The sequence below is a fragment of the Aythya ferina genome (assembly GCF_964211825.1).
Source record: "Aythya ferina genome assembly, chromosome: 3".
Lineage (NCBI taxonomy): Eukaryota > Metazoa > Chordata > Aves > Anseriformes > Anatidae > Aythya > Aythya ferina.
The window spans coordinates 103,857,895-103,877,216 of record NC_140298.1 but is presented as its reverse complement, the minus strand read 5'-3'; the positions used below and the strand labels follow the sequence as shown (position 1 = coordinate 103,877,216).

The 19,322-nt window shown below is 38.8% G+C and overlaps 1 protein-coding gene across 3 annotated transcripts in view; it reads right to left on the bottom strand.

Annotated features, from left to right (window-relative positions):
• The window catches only part of ASAP2 (ArfGAP with SH3 domain, ankyrin repeat and PH domain 2), an 84,186-nt gene that overhangs the window by 28,736 nt on the left and 36,128 nt on the right, over positions 1-19,322 (bottom strand). For all 3 annotated transcript variants that reach the window (XM_084513376.1, XM_084513377.1, XM_084513378.1), the window contains exons 6-11: positions 11,377-11,506; positions 9,653-9,738; positions 8,183-8,258; positions 7,600-7,686; positions 2,278-2,381; positions 2,090-2,159 (exon numbers count right to left, since the gene is read on the bottom strand). In XM_084513376.1, the coding sequence (XP_084369502.1) occupies positions 2,090-2,159; positions 2,278-2,381; positions 7,600-7,686; positions 8,183-8,258; positions 9,653-9,738; positions 11,377-11,506 (553 nt within the window). The remainder of the gene's footprint in view (positions 1-2,089; positions 2,160-2,277; positions 2,382-7,599; positions 7,687-8,182; positions 8,259-9,652; positions 9,739-11,376; positions 11,507-19,322) is intronic.

Below are 19,322 nucleotides of genomic sequence, written 5' to 3'. Positions count from 1 at the left end.
ATTTGCCAATTGCTAATAATTACACAAAGGAGCAGTGTCTATTTTTCAGTCAATTTTTATCTCCTGCATTGCTCCATGAATGCTAATTGCTTTGAAGCTTTTAGATGTCTGAAAAGCTACTTTCTGCACAGGTGCTGATATAGACATGTTCAGCATTACAGCTAGGTGAGAACAAATCATATTCTCCCCGTCTGCATCAGGAGAGCACTTGGCAGGGAAATTTAAGTCAGAATACAGCACCTGGAACTGCCTGAAGATGGCTGCTCTAGAAACTAACCAAAGAATCCCAGTCCTTCATACAAATCTGAGAGGCTACAAGACCAAAGAAGTCCATGAAGAAAAGGTAGCCTTTAAAGGAAAGGCACTTACAATTTGCATTTAATAAGGCAAACAAAACTGACAACTTAATTTTTGAGAGATAGTTCATTTTGATGAACAGCTGGGAAAAGATAATGACATGTCATATTTTAGAGACCAGGAAATATCAGCCCTGACAATGCTTGGAAATCAATGTTATTGCTTCAAAAGTCTCAGAGGGTACTCAGAGCAGCCCAAAAAATCCTTAAGAAATAGAAATTGTCTCTACCCTTTTCAATGCCTATGAGTTGAGCATTGATTTTTGCACAAAACTGCCATCAATACATAAGGAGAAATTAAGCAAATGAGTAAAAAGTGAAGTAAATTTTAAAATGAGATGGCATTCCCTTATTTTTTTTTTTTTAATTATAAAAAGATCAAGACCAAACTTGTGAAACCTACACAGCTAAACCTGCATTTAAGCATCTACCTTAAGCAACTGATTTCCAGCTACAGTTCCACGGATCTGCTTCTAAAAGTGTCTGACCATCTGGTAGACAACTTATAAAAAGAACAGAAGAGTATCTTGACAGAACTCCGTAAGTGCACTTGGATTAAAAATCTGCTCCACAAGTGGATGTTGTAACCTCTGCCAGCTCTGAGCTGCCCTAGTTCCACTCCTCCTGGTCCCACTAAAGCAAGTCCAGTGCCAAGTCCATTTGCAGCACATGCAGACTCTGGTACAGAAATACCAACAGATTCTTCTCTAACAAAGACACACTCACACACAGTCAAATAGGGATAAACTGGTGGACAGTCCCAAAATTATAATGACTCTGCTTTGCAGGCCTGTTTTCGCATTCCTCTTTAGTTCCTGGTTGTCAATTCAGAAAGCAAGAGCTTGTGGCTAGATGCACAAATGAGAGATTGATTCATTTTTGCTGCCAGGGTCAACTTGTAGTTATAGCAACAGGCATAACAGGATGAAGAACAGAAGGGTTCATAAGAGGAGCAAGAAACAGGACTGTTTATTGGACAAAGAATGGGAAATACTGTCACTGAGCTGATTTTTGCCTTAAGAAACTTCAGAAAGTTTTGAGAGCGCAACATAAAAAGAGGAAGGTTAATGGAAAGGGAAAAGAGCTGAGTTCAAAGCCAAGAATAAAAACTATGCAAGTATAAATTCTGAAAGCAGGAAACTTAAAAAATTAAAGTAGAAAGTATTACAAGTTTGTTAACATGTTGCAAATGTATGAAAGAAAGAGGGGCTTCTAATGCCCTCTCATCTTTCCGGTAGAATTTGCCTTCAAAGATAATTTTCTCCAACATCTGCTCTCCAGGAAAGTTACCTTCTTACACATTACCATAGAGAAACAAGTCTGGGGGAGAAATAAGATTCAGTATTCTTTCAGATTGTCTTCTAAATATAAAGTTGTTTCAACCGTATGTAAAAGATGGCTTAATGCCCAACCCTATCTTTCCACATGCTGGAGTTCGAATTTGTATTTTTAGATAGTCTGGTAAAACATGAACAGCTTATATGAACAAAATGAGCCCTTAAAAAAGGGATTTTTTTCCATTAGCATCATTAGCATTAAAGCAGTTGTATTTTTAGATACTGTGTATGTCTTGATATATTTCTGAAAGATTGCCTTAAAAATATGTACCCATCACATTGAAAGCACCGCATCAGGAATGCAGCTAATTCCAAATTACAAATATAGACCAGCATAGTTTGTCTTTTTTTTGTATTAGCAACCATGTACATAAAATATTGTAAACAAATACTTACTGTACCATGGGAAATTGTAAGAAAACCATTTTTAACTGAGCACTTCCTTTTCTGCCACACTTTTCTGATTCTGGTTTAAAGGGAAAAAAAAAAAAAGAACGACTCAGTTTTTATAATATTATTACATCATTTTGCTCTTAAGACCTTTTTTTTTTTTTCCCCTCTCAGTGGAGTCCAGCAGTACTTACCCATCACTTTTCTTGTACAGGCTACCATTTCGTTCAGTGCCATGTTCTTTGTTTCCCTGAGGCTGATGTAAACTGTAAGCTGTACTCTGACGAATCTGAGAATCCTGAAACATAAAGAACAGCAATTTGTAATGCATTCCACATTTTCAACCAAAATATCTCTCTTACTAATGAGTTTCAGAGCCCTTCCTCCTGCTCTAATCCTACAGACCACACGAAGCACATTTTTCCTCCTCAGTGAGAAGAACAAAATCCATCTCTTTTTTGGATGGCACAAAACCCTTAAGAAATAAGCATTATCAGCACCTGCTAAAATCCCCTTGCTTTCATTTAGCTTTGCTGCTGCCTTTATATCTATTTTTAATCTGAACAGTAACTGAGCAGCTGGCTTTCCAACTCATGCGAATGCTGCTGTACATAAACACTAGAAATTATTATTACCTGCAATTCCTAGTGCATCCTTCTGTTGTTAAATAATAATAATAATAAACACAAATAAATTGAAAGTTGCTTTTCCTGGTAGAAACTGAGCTGTGTTATTTGTTTTGAAAAGCAGGAGAATCACTAGAAACATGGTTCAGGAGGCACTCAGGAATTAGTAGAAAAAATTTTAGAAGTTATTTCTTAATAGTAACTTAAAACAAACCGAATTATATCAAACAACATAGAATGATGTGACTGAAAATGACAGGGATTAAACTAAGCTGCTGTCACTGCTCTCAGAACTACCCAGATGCAGGACTCACTGCTGCGAGAGTCCGACTCCTTGAAAAATATCAGCCTCACAGCAAGGGATCTGATGGGTCATGCTGTCTTAGCAGCAGCAGCATGATGGAGAGAACTTTTCAATGCATACACTAATGATGACTAATATTTATAACATTTATTTTCTTTTCTATACAGGTGTAATACACCTTAGTTATAGGTGGCAGAAAACACAGGTATAGTGGAAAAAATACCTCAAAGAAAACAGCTCACTGAAATGACTGAGCTAATCTAGACAAACACTTAAGAACTATTATGAAATAAACATAGTAATTTGATAAAAATGCTCCTTTGTAAGAAGATGAGTCAGTATGTCTCAGATATGCTACGAGTATGGTCACACGATACATCAGTCTGTAAATCCAGAGTGTACACATGATAAAGTCAAATATATAGGAATATAAAAAGTACGAGTTTAGAAGATTTCTCTCTAATTACAATTTGATTCATACACTTCATTAGGCTGGATATAAGGCTTATCTCTGGATTTAAGTGAGGAAAAAAGCAAACAACTAAAACTAAGAACAAGCTTGGGCCATGCCCTTCCCCAGGAGCGCCAGCACAGATGAAGTGCTGCACCTTTATGAGCTCCAGCAGCACATTCTTGTTGTCCCAGCTCCTGCTGCAGCCACAGCTGCCCAGGATCCTCCCCAGCAGTAATGGCAAGGCACAACAGGTCAGAGACGTGGTAGGGACAGAGCCACCACCTAGGAGCCCTGCTCGGTGCACTTACAGCTCCACAGCTGCAGGACATCAGGCTCAGCCTCAGCAGCGAGCAAGCTGAAGGCAGGCTACAGAACAATCCCCACAGGCATATTTTTAGTGACTTCTGGAGAAAATCCGATCTGACACTGCCTGTTATGTCCTACCACTGCCTTAATCTCCGCCTCCCATTACTGTGTTGCTTCAGTGACAGAACTCCATTCCCAAGATCAGAGGCCTTACAGGAAATTAATCTCCGTCCTCCACATCCTCAATTACGCCGAGCTTTCAGATGACCTCCAACACCTGCCCCGAGCAGAATTCCTATTAGCTAAGATGCTGGTTTTACATTTTGTGGCCTGTTTTCTGCTGCATTTCAGCTACCTTCCCTCAGCTGCTGTTTACTCCCAGTTGCTATGTTTGGCCCAAGTGGCGAGCCAGCACAACAAGCTTCCTGCCCCATTTCAGCTAGGGAGGAAGCCGCTGCAGATGACGTGCATTTCCACACATTCATTGCTATGGACAGTGTCTTTAAAAAAATTCATATTACTTCATGACATGGAGTTAAGGACAAGACCAGGAGATTTTCCAGTTTCAAATCCCTGGTTTGGGCCATGCCCAAATCTCTAGTGTCCTGTGTGATTCCCAGGTGATGCTTTTCCACAGCCTTTTGTCCAGCAAGTTCAGAGTTTTGGTCTAGCTCCTAAAAGATGCGATGCCGTATGACAGATCACCCTAACAATTCACATCCTTCTGGGCAGTTTCAGCACGCCTTTTCCACGTGTGGGCTCCCTTATTTCTGGTTTGCATATTCCACTTAACAGGAGGCCAAATCCCAAATACCAGGGGCAGATCCAGAACAGGAACATTACCTACAGGGAAATGGATCACGGCAGGACACAGGATATACCTAGCACAGAGCATTGCCGTTTTAAATCTCTCTCAAGCACACTAAGAGCAGGACAGACTGAAGTACACAAGCCTAAGAAGCTGAACTTTGTCCGCTTTATCAGCTTGGAAATGCAGATAGGCGTACAGAAAAAGGTGAGTCATTTCATTGAAGCATGCTCAGAGTGAATCACTTCTCTGACCAGAACCAGGTTGGAAATGATTTCTTTCAAATTCTCATAAAGACTTCTGAATCAAGCTGAATAACACTACTGAAAATTCAAGAAATGTGACAGCAGTATCCTGTAAGGATGGTCTGTGACTACCAGCAAGAGCGAGCCTAAAAACCTGGCTATCAGCCTCACTATTCGATCACAACAGAGCTTTCCATGCGAGGTGCTTTAACTTATTATGCACTGAAAATTTTGGCTAGCTGTTTCACAGCTCCCATGTAACAGGCACTCAGACTGCCTGGATCCCTTCTGTGCATAAAGCTGCCAAAAAGCCCTTACAGCTTTCCAAGAGCCTGAGGTTCTCTCGGATTTGCAGTATCATCGCCAGCAGGATTTTTCAGAGACCCACCCCGTATCTATCACGGTCCCACAGAGTTTCCAGCAGATGCATCTGCCAGGATCACCTGCAGGCAGCCTCTCCTACAGCACAGCTACCAACATTTTTGTTAAGACAAAGTTTATTCTACTTTTCAGTGGCCAAAAGACATTGCAGGTTCTAGCAAAGAGGTACAGGAAGCAGAAGGAGATCTAAATACTACTCTGAGGCTACCTTCAATTCTAACTTTTTACCAAAATAGACACACAAAGACCTTTAAAAAAGAAGTTCCAGTAAAAATCAGGTTTGACAAAGTTCACTGCAGGAAGAAACAATATATTCAGACACAACAAAAAAAGGTTGACTGTGAATATTCGTTTTTTTTTTTTTTTTTTAACAACAGAAACGTTCAGCAATGTTCTATTAAAATGGACTTTGTGTATAAAATAATTAAAAACACACACATCTTTAAAATCTTACAAGAACATCAAATCAAGCAACTGGATTTCATTCCCAGAAAATAGAAAACTATTAATTTGACCTACTGTAATTTCCTTTCTCAAGATCAATCTGACAACTTTCCTCGACTCCCCCTCCCCTTTTTTTTTGGGGGGGGGGAGGTATTACAACAAACACAAGAGGAGGAAAAAAGAAGCACTCTTCTCACAGCAGCTGAAAAAAGCTCAGAGGACAAATCCAGTTTCTTGAAATCTGAATGGAAAGAAAGCATGCCAACTATTTTCATTAAAACATAGCAACACTTACTCTCCTAGACTTCGGTCACAAAATGTAAATGCATTTCAGGAAGAAAAAAGAAAACAGTTATAGTAAAGGAAATTACAGTGCAACAAGAATAATACTGGTGGATTGTACAGCAAGTTATAACAGGATTGTTTGGCATCCCACCGATTAATTGATGTTTTCAAACAACTTTAATAATTGTATTACTTCTCATGCTCTGCAGGTAGTATCTATAGCTGTATTTGCAGAATGATATATAATGAATATAGAATAAAGCATTTTCAATACTTCTATTTTTACATGCAACAAAACCAGTGTAAGTAAAAAAAAAAATCCATGTATACCATTACATTTTTCAGTCTGTGAAAAGATGTGTGCTCACCATGCCTTCCTTATACGTTAATATCAGTATCTCTGATAAACAGGTGAACACAGAGGAGCAACATTCCCAGCCATCATGAAACCCAACTGCTTCTGCTACCTCTCTTGAGCAAAGAGCTAAACAGAATAGCCTGCTAACATGCCCTTAACAGCAAAGATTCCTTAATGAGAGTAAGCAGTCAATGGTGAATCCCAAGTACTCACCATTTCTGTTAGAATCACTAGTCTTTCACTCCACAAAGTTCAATTTTGAAAGTTTTATTTAGCAAATACACACCTCAGTAAGTCCTAAGCACCAGGCAGAACCTAAGAAAGTGTCCGTAGACTGAATAGGACTTTGTACACAATCATCATTACCACAAACTTCACGTGGCTACAAACAGCACCTTGATGTGAAGAGCATTTAATGCCTATCAGCAAGCCTGCCACCTATTAAAGCTATGAGCCAGCATAAACTTCACACAAAGATGAAAGCAAGACTGAGAAAGATCAAGGAAGTCCGAGGTCTACAGACTAAACTATTTTTTTGTAATGCCTCTCGGAATGAGAATCTGAAAAGGGAGGGGTTCATTCATCACTTACTCACGGCCCAGCAGCCACACAAAGGAAGCTGGCTGGATTTGATTTGTATGAAGAGGAAGCTCTAGCAATCTGAAACAAAAGTCGACCTAATGTTTAGGATTAGATTATACAAAAGATGCTTGGCTCCAGATCAGAGCTTGCCAAATAAAATTACTCCTGAATGCTTTAAATCTAACAGCAATAACAACTGAAGCTCAAAAAATAACTTGTTAGGTTGCTGAACTGACCCAGCTTTTGCACCTTCGAAAACTGGCATCTTTGCAGCAGAACAGCAAGCTTCATTGTCCTTTTTGCAGATGGTGACAGAAGTGTTTTGGGATTTGGAGTTCAGTTTTACATAATCTTTACACAGCACAGAATATTTCTGTGAGATAAGATTATATTAATTGGGTCTCCTTGTTACTGCCAAAGTTCTTCCATTCTCCATTTGAGCAACACAGACACTCCTGCTTGCAGTCAGCTCACAGACAGTGCATCCACTTAAGTGTTTTGCAATAGCAGTAGCAAAAATAAATTTGTCTCATACATTTTTAGTGATAATCTCTTTAAAAAACACCTTCAGAAACATTCAACATCAGCATCAAAGCAAAGATGAAGAAACAAAAAAAGGGTTTGGGGCTGATGAAAGTTAAAATAATTCCATTTCAAAAATTAACACTAGATTGGAAGAAGTTATAATGGACATTCCAACATCAAATCACCTTGTATGCTCACCTCTTTCTGATCAACCTGGAGTGCTGATTTTAAAATATCTCTAAGCTGTGTTAATTGTCTTCTTTCCTCATCTTGTGCTTGTTTAATCTTGAATGAAGAAAAACAAATTAAAAATAGAATTATTGTTTCTTTTTCAACACAGTTCTTCCAAACTCGCTACTTAATTGGTTCATTTTTCTGAGAAATGTTCAGCAAGAATGAAAACACAGAGAAAAGATACCATGATAAATTTATTTTCCTTTTTATCTTCAGAAAACTTGATAACGGCTAGGATGTTGCTGGGTTAAGAATTCAATATTGCCTCACACTGCTCTTGCTTCCTTGTGTTCAATTTGAAACCATATGTTGTTTTTCACTTAGTCTGCAAACATTTTATGGTAGAGGCTCTTTTCCTAACATTTTACACAGGGGGGTTCTGAACTGGATCTAGAGCTCCTGGACATGATATTAAAACAAAATTTTACTCAAAAATCTCCTCAAAACCTTAAAATAATATTAAACTGGTCAAGTAGCCTGAACAAAAAAGTTCACAGTTTTACTGTAAGAAACTAAGCACAAAGAAAGTGAAAGGTTGCTAACTCACTGTATAAAGATCTGTCGACAGTGTCTCAATTGAAGGCTTAAGACTTTCAACTGCTTTTAACCCATCCTGAAAGAAACTTAAAAAAAAAAAAAAGCAGACATTAAACTTTACTTTGTATTTTCTATTTAAAAAGTTGCCAAGAGAAGACATACATATTACACCACGCCATAAGCTTCAAAACCTTAAAAAAATAGTTTTTATTCATCTTTGACTGATTCACATATTTATTACCATTATAGCTTATTCTAACATGCAAAATCCCTTAGCAGATCCAGAACTGACACAACCCACAACCAAATAAATTTTCTTCACTCTCACATCAAACACAGGTTCTAATTGCAATTTTTGAAGGCCCAGAACAAGCAAGATTCATTGCAGAACAGTACAAGCTCTAGCAGACATAAAATCATTGTGACTTCTTGGAGCCCAATCATTTCACACCTGATGCAATCTTCCCTCTAAAGGAAAGCCTCTTTGTTTCCCAAGCATTATTTACAGCCTACATGCAAACTGAATATGCTAAATCATACTGTATAATATGTATTAGTGTATTGGCACAATAATGTTCTCTATTCCAACAGAGAATATTGCAGCTCTCTAAAATAGGTAAGATTTTCAAAACAAATTCAAAGAAACCATGGGTATACTCATATGATTAAAAAATTGCTGCCACATTAGCGAAAGAAATACTTTCACTCTGGGAAGCAGACATGAAAGTGACAACACAACACAGCATTTATGTTGGGGAAATTTTATTAAATGGACAGGAGATGAGTGACCAAGTACGAGAGAAACCAATTTTAAAGCAACATAGTTATATATATAAAAAAAAAAAACCTAAATTTCTTTAAGATAAGAATTCACTGATTTTAACAGGCTGACAGTAGCTCTTTCAAGTTAATAGCTGTGGCTTTATTGCTATGTTATTGATCTGTAAGATTACCATAGAAAGGAACATCATTCTCTGTGTTTTAATACTGAGTCCCCCAATTAATTTGAAAGAAAAAGTGAGATACTTTAAAATACAGTTTGATCCCACTGCTTTTGCAGTTTATTTTCTTTGAGTACAGAATTAATTTAGATCATTGCCATTTACACAGGTGAAAAACCAACAACCAACGACAAAACTAATAGACCACTAACATATTGACCAAACAAATAGCTTTGTTTCAGCAGTAGTTTACAAAACATACCAAATTATTGTGTGGCACTTCTTTGGAACAAGCAATTATATTCTACTGTACTAATAAAACACATTATATACTTGGGAATATTGTAAGAAACTCAATTACAGATCTGTTTGACAAAAGCAATTTGTCAAAAGATTTAATGAGACCAATTGAATCTTTACTTATTTATAAATCTATAAACCTATTTTTTAAAATCCAGTAAAATACTGCAATTATGTCAAAAGTTTAAAGCAAAATATTGTTCCAGTTATTGTGTAGGTATAAAAAACCGAAAACATACTTGCACTGAGCGTGAAAATATTTGATCAAGTTCTGAAGCAAGTCCACTCCTTTTTTAATCTTGATTTCATTGACTTTCAGCAGGTACTGTTGAAACAGTAATTGATGAAATAAATTAATGATTACTACCATAGTATTATTTAACATTTTATTTTCAGTTATATTTCAAACTTTAACAGTTCTGGATTTAGAACTATGAAGTTCAAACTATGGCTTCATGGGTTAATCACACAAAAGCAAGAGTTGCCACTGCTGCTTTCTGATAACTTTGTGGGGATACCTCACTATGGTTAGTTCAAATTGTTACCCCATCCCTCATGACTCCTAGTGGAAGCCTCTACTAAAGGAAGCATAAAAGTTTGTGCCGTGAATTTAGGAACCTGTTCTGAAACCCAGCAGCCCATGAAGATGTGTATCTCACTGGTTGTTAAACCCATTGCCAAACAGATGTCATTAAGCAAGAAAGCAGTTTATTCAAAAAAAAAAAAGGGGGGGGGGGGATTATTTTAACCATCTTTTTACATCTGCCTTTTGATTTGAACATTTTCTCTACCAGTTCCTTACACACGGTAATAACAGAAAATTACAGTTTAGCACGATATTTAAAAAAATCTTAGCACCGAGCAACAAAAAAAGTATAATTAGATTGCATTACGCATGAACAAATTTCATATTAAGTGGCAGCTCCTCCCCTGAATGCCGTAGCACAAAAGATGATGGCCATGCAAGCAGAAGTAAGATTGCCAGATATTTACAGGTTTGCTTAGCTGCCCATTAAATGTGGGCAAATTTTAATGATAGTGACCTACAGGCAAAGGGGTGAACATGCTCTAACACATCTGGTTTTCGCTGACCCACGTGGGATAAATATTTCACCCCAGATATTTTAAAACAAATAAAATAAAGCAGTATTTAAGTGCCAGCTTTCAATGATGTGGCTTGTCAAGCTGGTTCTGATGAACAGACGACTGCCCTAAATATATGCACACTACACAACATGTACCCAGAAGAATCACCTCTCTGACTCCTGCTGGTACAAAGCGGAGCTCTAAGCATCTAGAATTAGGTTCACTTTCACAATTTACAGAGAACTAGCTTTTACTAATAATACAACTCCCAACACTTGTGATTTACTAACTAAAACAAAACCAAGTCCCCATTTTTTATTAGAGTTAACCAAGTATAATCTTTTTTTCTGAAAATCAGAAAATGTGACATGTCCCAGGATATGCCCCAGCTATTCCAGATTTAAGGTAATTTCACAGATTTCAAAGATTTCAAAGTGGCAGAGCTCTAAAATATCTTGAAAGACAACTGGATTCCATCCTTAGCACTTTTTTTTCAATACCAGCCAATAGTGTACTAAACTGGTGTCTTTCCTCACATAATGCTGCAACAGCTGGCGGTGCAGGGAACAATGTAGAGAATGATCTATGGCTTAAAATAACTTAGAGTGAAGTAGGAGCATAAAGGCTTATTTATTATCATCTCTTAGCGTTTAATTGAGCTTTGCATTGTTTATTCTGCAATTTACTTTCAAGCGAAATTAGAAAATTCCCTCCAAAGTTAGCACATCAGGACAAAAAAAAAAGTGATTTAGCAATGTGACTCCACTAATATCTTGCTACTCCCCTTTAACATCACATTTGCCATAAAAAATGATGTTTTTCTAAATGTTCCTAAAAGAGATTAGCAGAGCAATAGAGATTTCATGTTGCATCTTACCTCACACATCTGTAACTGGAAGAACCTTCTCTCTTTCTCCATCTCTTCCGCAATTTCAGCTCCACTTATTTCTGTACGGATCATCCCGTGCAGCTTAGCATGCTCTTTTTTCTCCTTCTCTATTTTTGTACTACAAGGCAAAGAATCAAGTCAGTGAAGTGCGAAATTCAAAGCCTATCAGGAAATCTGATTATTTGCAAAGTCTACTGACAGATGCAGAGCCAAACTCTTGCAGCTTTGCGTGTGACTTACTTCCAGATGCCATTTCATTTGAAATTTGACAATGACTAAAGATCAGCAGTGACATGCAGTAGCTGAAATCTAATTCAATCATCTGTTAAAAAATAATTTCCTGACATAATCTGAAACATCCTAAATGAGAGGAAGATACTAAGTTCTTGTGTTGAAGAAAAAAAAAATCCATCTACAAAATAATCCTCCTACATTTTCAATTAAAATTCATGCTTAATCCCAGCTGACCAAACACTGCTTAACAGAGTTCAATTATGTCACCAGATTTATTGAGTCTTGCCTGTCATCAAGTCATCTTCTATATATACAGGGTTTCTTAAGCCAAAATCACAGTTGCCATCTCTACTTGCTACTGAGCCAGTTGGCACCGGGAATGCCGGCCAGCCGGCTGCGTTGCAGACTCCAGAAGTCTGCTAGACCAGCTGTCCTGATTCCCTCAAAGTTTCCACGAACATTTTCCAAGAGCTCTGAATGAAGAAGGTTCTCCTGGAGAATATAAATGAATAGCCAGTGCCCACGACAAAGCAGAACTCCCCTCTACAGTTATTCTTCACGTTATTACTGAATAGTAGCGTAATTATATTCCCCAGTTAGCCCAGCCTGCTATGAAAAAGATGCTAATAGAACAAAATACGTGAGGGTATTTACAGAGAAAGGCTTTTCTTTTGTCACTCATACAGCTTAGAAGCAGAAAAATCTGAAGGGGGCTTCCTGAGGAAATGCTGCCCTGCTTTGGGACAGGAGGAAGCACTGCACAGGAATAGAGGAAACAGGCGAGAGGCCCAAATAACACACGCACTGTCACACCTCCTCTGGGGCAGTCAAGAGTCTCTCGCTTCTCTCTCTGAAGAGATGACGTGTCTCAAGTGCTCTCTTAACCTGCTGTTAACATTGCCCTGATAGTTTACATCCTAGCTGGGCTGAGGACGTCCAGGCAGCAGCGTGTTCTGCACTTCTCAAGAATGTGAAACCATCTCCTCTTACACCTGGAGCAGCAAGGGAAAACTAGAATGAATCCCATTAATCCCACAGCATTCCCACAGGGATGCTGTGGCAGAGCCAGCCCCTTGCAGCATTGCAGCAGCCAGCACATCCAGCCAACGTTACGCTCCTTCTTGGCACAGCAACTTCTCCAGGAAAGGGACCTTCTGAGGAGAAATCCTCTCCTTTGAAATAAATAGTCTGAAAATCTTCATTTGCCTGAAGAAAAGCTCAAGTCCAGAATTTTCATCCAAAAAAAAGTCTATATTCTTTCTGACTTACTGTCAACGTGCCATTTTGTAGCCATAGAAAACCAAATCCGAACAAAAGAATGAAGCAGAACCAAGTGTGAACAAGGACAATAAACATGCTGCCACATAAAAGAGTTGCCAAGAATGGCAAATATGCAGCTCCTTTCCAGCATACCAGGTGAAAGTTTGCGTTCTGCGATCCTTGACAGTTCTAAAAAAGCCAAACCTCCGAACAAAGATCCAGGATGGTTTCAGTGATCTCAATTTCCACATTCATCTAGCAGTTCATAAGGCCAAAGAATTCAATGAGATGTGATTCAAGTTTAGTAACTGTCAACTGGTAGTGTTTTTATTGTTTGTGTAGAACAATAGACATAACCATGCCTAAAATTAAGAGCTTATTTACATGTCATAAGGCATTTATAAATGCTAGTTCAACCAGAGCACCACTAACTCCCAAAGAGTCAAACAATAAGCACAATACTACAGCATGAATTTTTTTCAGAAACTGAATTCCTCTTCAAGAATAGGCTAGACTACTCTTTAAAGGATAAGCATACTCTCTGAGGTGTAAGGTAGTAAAACCAAGAATAAAGCATACCAACATCCAGCAAATAATTCAGGGAAACAAGGCATCCTTGAAGCCATTTGCAGGAGCTTCACTTGTATTTTTGTAGCAACTGCAAGTTTCCACATCGTAAATGGTGTAGGAAACAAACTCAGAGGTGAGGCTAGCAGGCAGTGCTTTGGAGGATGAGGTCTTTGGAATTGGTTCCGTGGCTTCAACAACTTCAGTGATGCTTTAAAGCGACAACAAAAAACAGCAAACTACACTCTTGGCAACAAGCACCAGAGGTACACAATGGTACATTTCATGTTTGCATTTCCTTTTTGCTTATGCTTTTGGTCTCCAACTACCTTTGCAGCTCTGTAGTCCTGAATTTAACCTGTTCTGCTGTTTTACAGTACCATGCCATTTCCTTTCTGATCCTGTTTCTAGGGAACCAAAGGAACCACGTAAGGCCGTGCCGCATGCAAATCTTCTGGGTGTTAAGGTTTAGTTGTGTTTCCTATCAAATTTCAAGGGGCAAGTCCAGGTCTGGCAGCATCAGGTGGCACTGTACTGTGACATTCACCAAATCCTTCTGGCAAATACATTTCTATGATGTACTGCAGTGGGATTTCCAAACATTACAGCATATTCAGTTTTTTCAGGCAGATCAATTAAGCAAAGTAAAGAAGAAAATAGGGAAAACTGTAAGAAAATCTTCTAGGATCAACGAGAAAGAAGCGTTTTGTAAAATTGCTGTTCTTGAAGCTCAGGCTGCACATATTGCAGATATAGATGGACTTTGCTGACTACCATTAAAATCTGAGCATCCTTCAGCCCATTTACAACACAGCTGCACATGACTAAGAAACAACGAGCTCTGATGGGGGTAACAGACAAGTACAGCTGAAACACAGGATGAAGAATTCTAACAAAAAAAAAGTAGAAGAGAGAAATAAGTGGCCTTGCCCATTCAAATTTCCCTATATGACAATCTGTAAAGCTCCAACGTGAGGAGCAACTGTTTTTCTGTATAAATTTTAATTTCAAATAAGAAACTTGTGCCCTACATACCATGATATAAACAAACATCAAAGTAGGCTTCTTTCTTTGCTTTTCCTTTTTAATAAATAAAAAAATAAACCTTTCAGAAGGACGTGACCTGTTACTGTTTAACACGCCTAAGGCTGGCATTTATTTTCCATCAGTGAACGTGGGTAAACACCTGGAACACGCCCTGTGTAGACACAGCAGCAGCAAGCTGGCTGGGCAGGAGCTGTCTTTCTTCCTCTCCCCCCCCATGCAGCAGCAGTAAGCCAGGCACTTCAGTCTGGGTATGCAGGTGAGAAGGTGCAGAACAACAGCAACAGCACTTGGAAAGCTCAGGGGGTGCACTTTGGCAAACAGAGTGCTTCCAAGGGCTATTTTGTTTCACAGAACAGCGTTACACATTTTCCCTCCAAGTATCCTTTCTTCACCTAGTCTGCTTTTTCAGCCTGACTCTGCAGCTTCAGCCCTGGCGTTCTGGTCTTGCAGTGGGAGAGCCTCCAACTGATTTTATCCTACTGCCTGGCAAGGCTGACAGCAAAGCACCACCTACCATCTCTCCTATCACCCAAAAAGAGAAGTAAGGCATCTCCAGCTTTTCCCTTTCACTCATCCTGCTCTGGGAGGTGGGGAGAAGAGGGCAGAATGAGAAAAACATGTCCAAATCGTTCCAGTATTTCATCCATTATATATGCAGATTCATTCAAAGCTTTTGCCATTTAATTCAAAAGTATTCTCTTTCTAAATAAAAATACTTAATATGAAATCCCAGGCTCAAAGCAGTCTATAAAAGCTACTTCATTTAGCATTTACTTTCTATGCCACTCTTTTAAAGATTATTTGTCCTCCAATTTGCCTGATGTACGTACTTCAAAAGAAAAGGTGGCAGAAGTATCCATGATCTATGCATAGCAATGATCTGCTGAACCAAGGTACGGACCCGAAGAAGTAATTTGAGAACAGTTGGTGGAATTTTTGGATATTGTTCTTAAATATTGCTCAAAAAATGAGTTGCACAAACTAGAAGCATCATCACTTACTAACACAGAGCTATGCAGACACCTTTACTGAGGACTGTAATAAGAACTTGTTCATTCTCCTGTTGACTTCAGATGGTTCAGAAGCAAATCGTTGATGATGGCTATATCTAGAAACGCGTGCTTGCATTCCTGCACAGTGATGTAATGCACTTCAGACTACTGCCTTGATCTCATAATCCCATAAGCACATTCAAACAACTTGTTTTATTCACTCAAGTGTGCATAACAGACTCCATGCCTAGCTTCTAAAAGGGGAATGGCAAAGGAGGAAAGGGAGCCAGCCAGACTTCCCAAGAAAAGCTTGTTAGTTTTCATTAAGCTTTAATTTTTCATAGCATTAGCAGAGCACTTATTAAACTTCTGAGGATAATATATATTCCCAGGCCTAAAAATAAAGTCGTCTTTATAAAAAAATTAACATTTCTTCTTTTCAGGAAAGACAGGTTTGTGTCTGGAACACAGACATTGCCATACAGCTAAAAAAGGTGTAAATGATGTGCCTCAGTAAGTTTCTGGCTCTATCTCCTGTACAGAAGCAATACAATACCCACCTCAAACTCCACCACAGCAGGACTGATCAGACTGAAGAATGTGGGTGAAATCTGGCTCCCTGCCTTGCTGGGTACGGTCTGCCTGCTGGAAGCACGAGCAGTTGTTCCGACGTCCGCTCCTTCCCCATATGCTCCCCCGGCGTGCCTGCCATTAGTGTTTAAGTACACGGGGGAAAGCGACTGCCTCATCACAAAAAGAGCCCCCTCTGCACCAGTTCCAGGCAAAGACACAGGCAGAATAATCCCACTGCTGTCCCACAGGGGCAGACAGAGTTGTCCTGCTCACACGAGCAAAGCGAAGTCTAACTGAGGTCGAAGAGAAAAGCACTGCTTTGAACTAGCTTTAAAACCAGTTAAAAATCTTCAGGGCTACAACGGGAGCATGCTAATGACAGATGGTGAGGGAAGATGAATTATTCACGAATGTCACCCCAGGATATTCCCAATTTTTGATTAAGGCAGGTTGGCATAAAGCTTCGAGTGACTTGCTCCTCTTACTCCCTTACTCAAGAACAGTTCCGAAGTGTAAAGCCTTCCTCAGTTACATCAGCTAAGGTGATCTTGAGGAAAATATTACACAGATTTAGGTATCTACAGGGAGATAATAATAATAATAATAATAATAATCAACACTGCATAATAATCAACATTGATGGATGGTCATCCAAGAGTTTAAGAGTGGATCCTAACATTACTCTCCCAAACAAGACTAGATATATAAATATTTTTAAACACACAATTTCATTGGGAAATTAAAGTCTGGGAAATGAAAGTATGGGAAAGAAGGAAAAAAAGCAATTTTGAATTAACTCAATTTCTTTTCAAATAAGCCAAATTTTTATTATTTATGTTAACACCTGCTATGTCTTCAAAAACATGCAAATAAGGTGAAGTACTGAGGCAAATACGCTGTCTTTACAAGGAAGAATCTGAAGTATTCTGCTTATCAAGCTGACGAATTGGATGAGAATCTCCTTATCATGGCAGAAATCAGGGCGAAGGCTTTGTCACTTCTCCACAGACTATGAAAATACCACTGCTATTTATTTGGTGTTTAGCTTCACAGGTCTGAACTTGTGACTTGGAAATGAAGACCAATGGTATGATTTTAAGCATATGGTGTAAGACAGTCAGGCAGACAAAACTAAAAAAGCTGCCTAGAAGCCTTGAATGGTTTGTTAACCCAAAGGGAAAAGAAAGGGGAAAGAAAAGGAGGAAAAAAAAGGTAGAGATTCAGGAGAAGTATCACTGGAAAATCTAGCTAACTAAGCATAATCCCAGTACTGGCTGTAGGCGCAGCCAAACCAGGATTTATCCAACAGACTGAAGAAGAGTGAGCAAACCTGCAGCTATCACCACTGACATCCACCACACCACTCCGGCAGCACAAGCTGTAGGTCAGACTGAGGTTAGTCCTTAGTCTTTTTTTTTTTCCTTTCTTTTTCCCCCATTTTCTTTTTTGATGCAGAGGCTACGCAGATGCTACTAAAAAGAAATTCAACACATGATTAAGAATTCTTGAAACAACTCCGCATTCCCTCACTGCTGCGGATGACCGAAACGCACAGATAGAAGGAAGTTCAGATCCATTAGGAACAGCCACAGAATCAAAACAGTCATTATCTCTAGAAACCTCAGTGGCATACATAATAGCAACTCCAGCAAACCAGAAAAACTTCATGGTTTTCCTATGTCCAAAACTTAGTAGATGATAAAGCTGACCTCAACAAGTTCAGGCTCAAATTAACATTCTCACCCGAACTTCAAAATCCCATCATTAAATTTGCAGCATGAGTTTGGTAAAGGCCAAGGCTCAATACCGATAGCTAGTAACATCTCAGCTTGTCTGGAAATTGATCTTCCACACGAGATAGTTTGACAAATCCCACAGTCGTCCTGCAGGAGCACAGGTGTCACGTCAGTGAAGATCCGTTCTGAATTTAGTTAAACAAAACTAGGGAAAATTGGTCCTCTCCTTGGTAGAAGTGAGGCAGATTGCACTGAAAAGTAATAGTTCTTGACTGCCAAACTTAAGCCCCAGAAAGCTCTTGCAAAGCAACAACCAACAACAAAAAAAGTCACAAAAAACCTTTGAAGAATTTGCCTGTAAATGGCATTCCCAGGCTCCCTATCCCAAGCCTCAAGCAGATGATCCTTTGGTCTTGATCAAAGTGAAGGAGTCCAACAGGCTAGACAAACAGCTTTCAGCTCCAGAATACTGATGTGGAGCTTTCATCTAACTGCTTAAAAAGCTAGCAGTTAAAAACACAGCAGCTGCACCAAGCCACCACCCAGAGGTATCAGAGAAAGTGGATCTGAAAGAATTTCCTGATGAACGTGTGCTACTTCCAGGTTTTGGATGCTGTGACATAAGTAGATTAGAAATAAGTACTGTCAAGGAAATGTGTTTCACTTGTTAAAGAATCTTGCAAAACCTAGAGAGGCAACTTGGAAAGCAGCATCACCTTACAGGAGAGAAAAGAACCAGTCTAGGATCAAAAATGAAGTGTCTTGTTTCAAAGCAAAGTCAGAACGCCGAGTTTTTACAAGACAGTTGCATAAAAGGAAAAAAAAAAATAATCTCAAGATCTCATACCAGCAGCATTGGATTCAATCCCACAGCAAAAATAAATACAATGCCAGCATTGCATTTTCAGGTGCTGAATGTAACAGTGTATGCAAAACATTTTTTCCAGGTATCTACTGTTCTTAAACTCAAATGAGAGTTCCCAAATTCACAGATTCAAGTACGTTTCCTATGGACATTTTGATTCCTCAAGTACTAATTAGTGGGTTTTTTTTTGTTGTTTTTGTTTTTTGTTTTGTTTTTTTTTTTTTTGTTTTGTTTGTTTTGTTTTGTTTTTTTTGTTTTTTTAAAGTATGCAGCTCTGAACCATATCACCTGCTACCATAAGTAAACTGAGGACCAAAGTACAAATCCTTGCATCACTGGAACATGCTCACCCTTGTGAATATTCTATGAGAAATGCTAAAAACATCTGAGGTCTTGGTCCACTAGGAACAGAGTGTTCTTGGTGTGTGTCCCAGCAGCCTGCACATGTATTTATTTTCAATTCTGCACATAAGCTTTGTGGGACATCACTATGAATGAGTTATACATCATTAAAGAAGCTTTCAGATCCAGTAATCAAGCACAGGTAGACAATATCGGGCTAAATTACATGGGTGTTCTTTACAGCCCATCCTCAGAGATAAACTACTGACATGGGCAACGGTTAGAAATCTTAATTACTTCAAAAGCTGAAAATTGGCA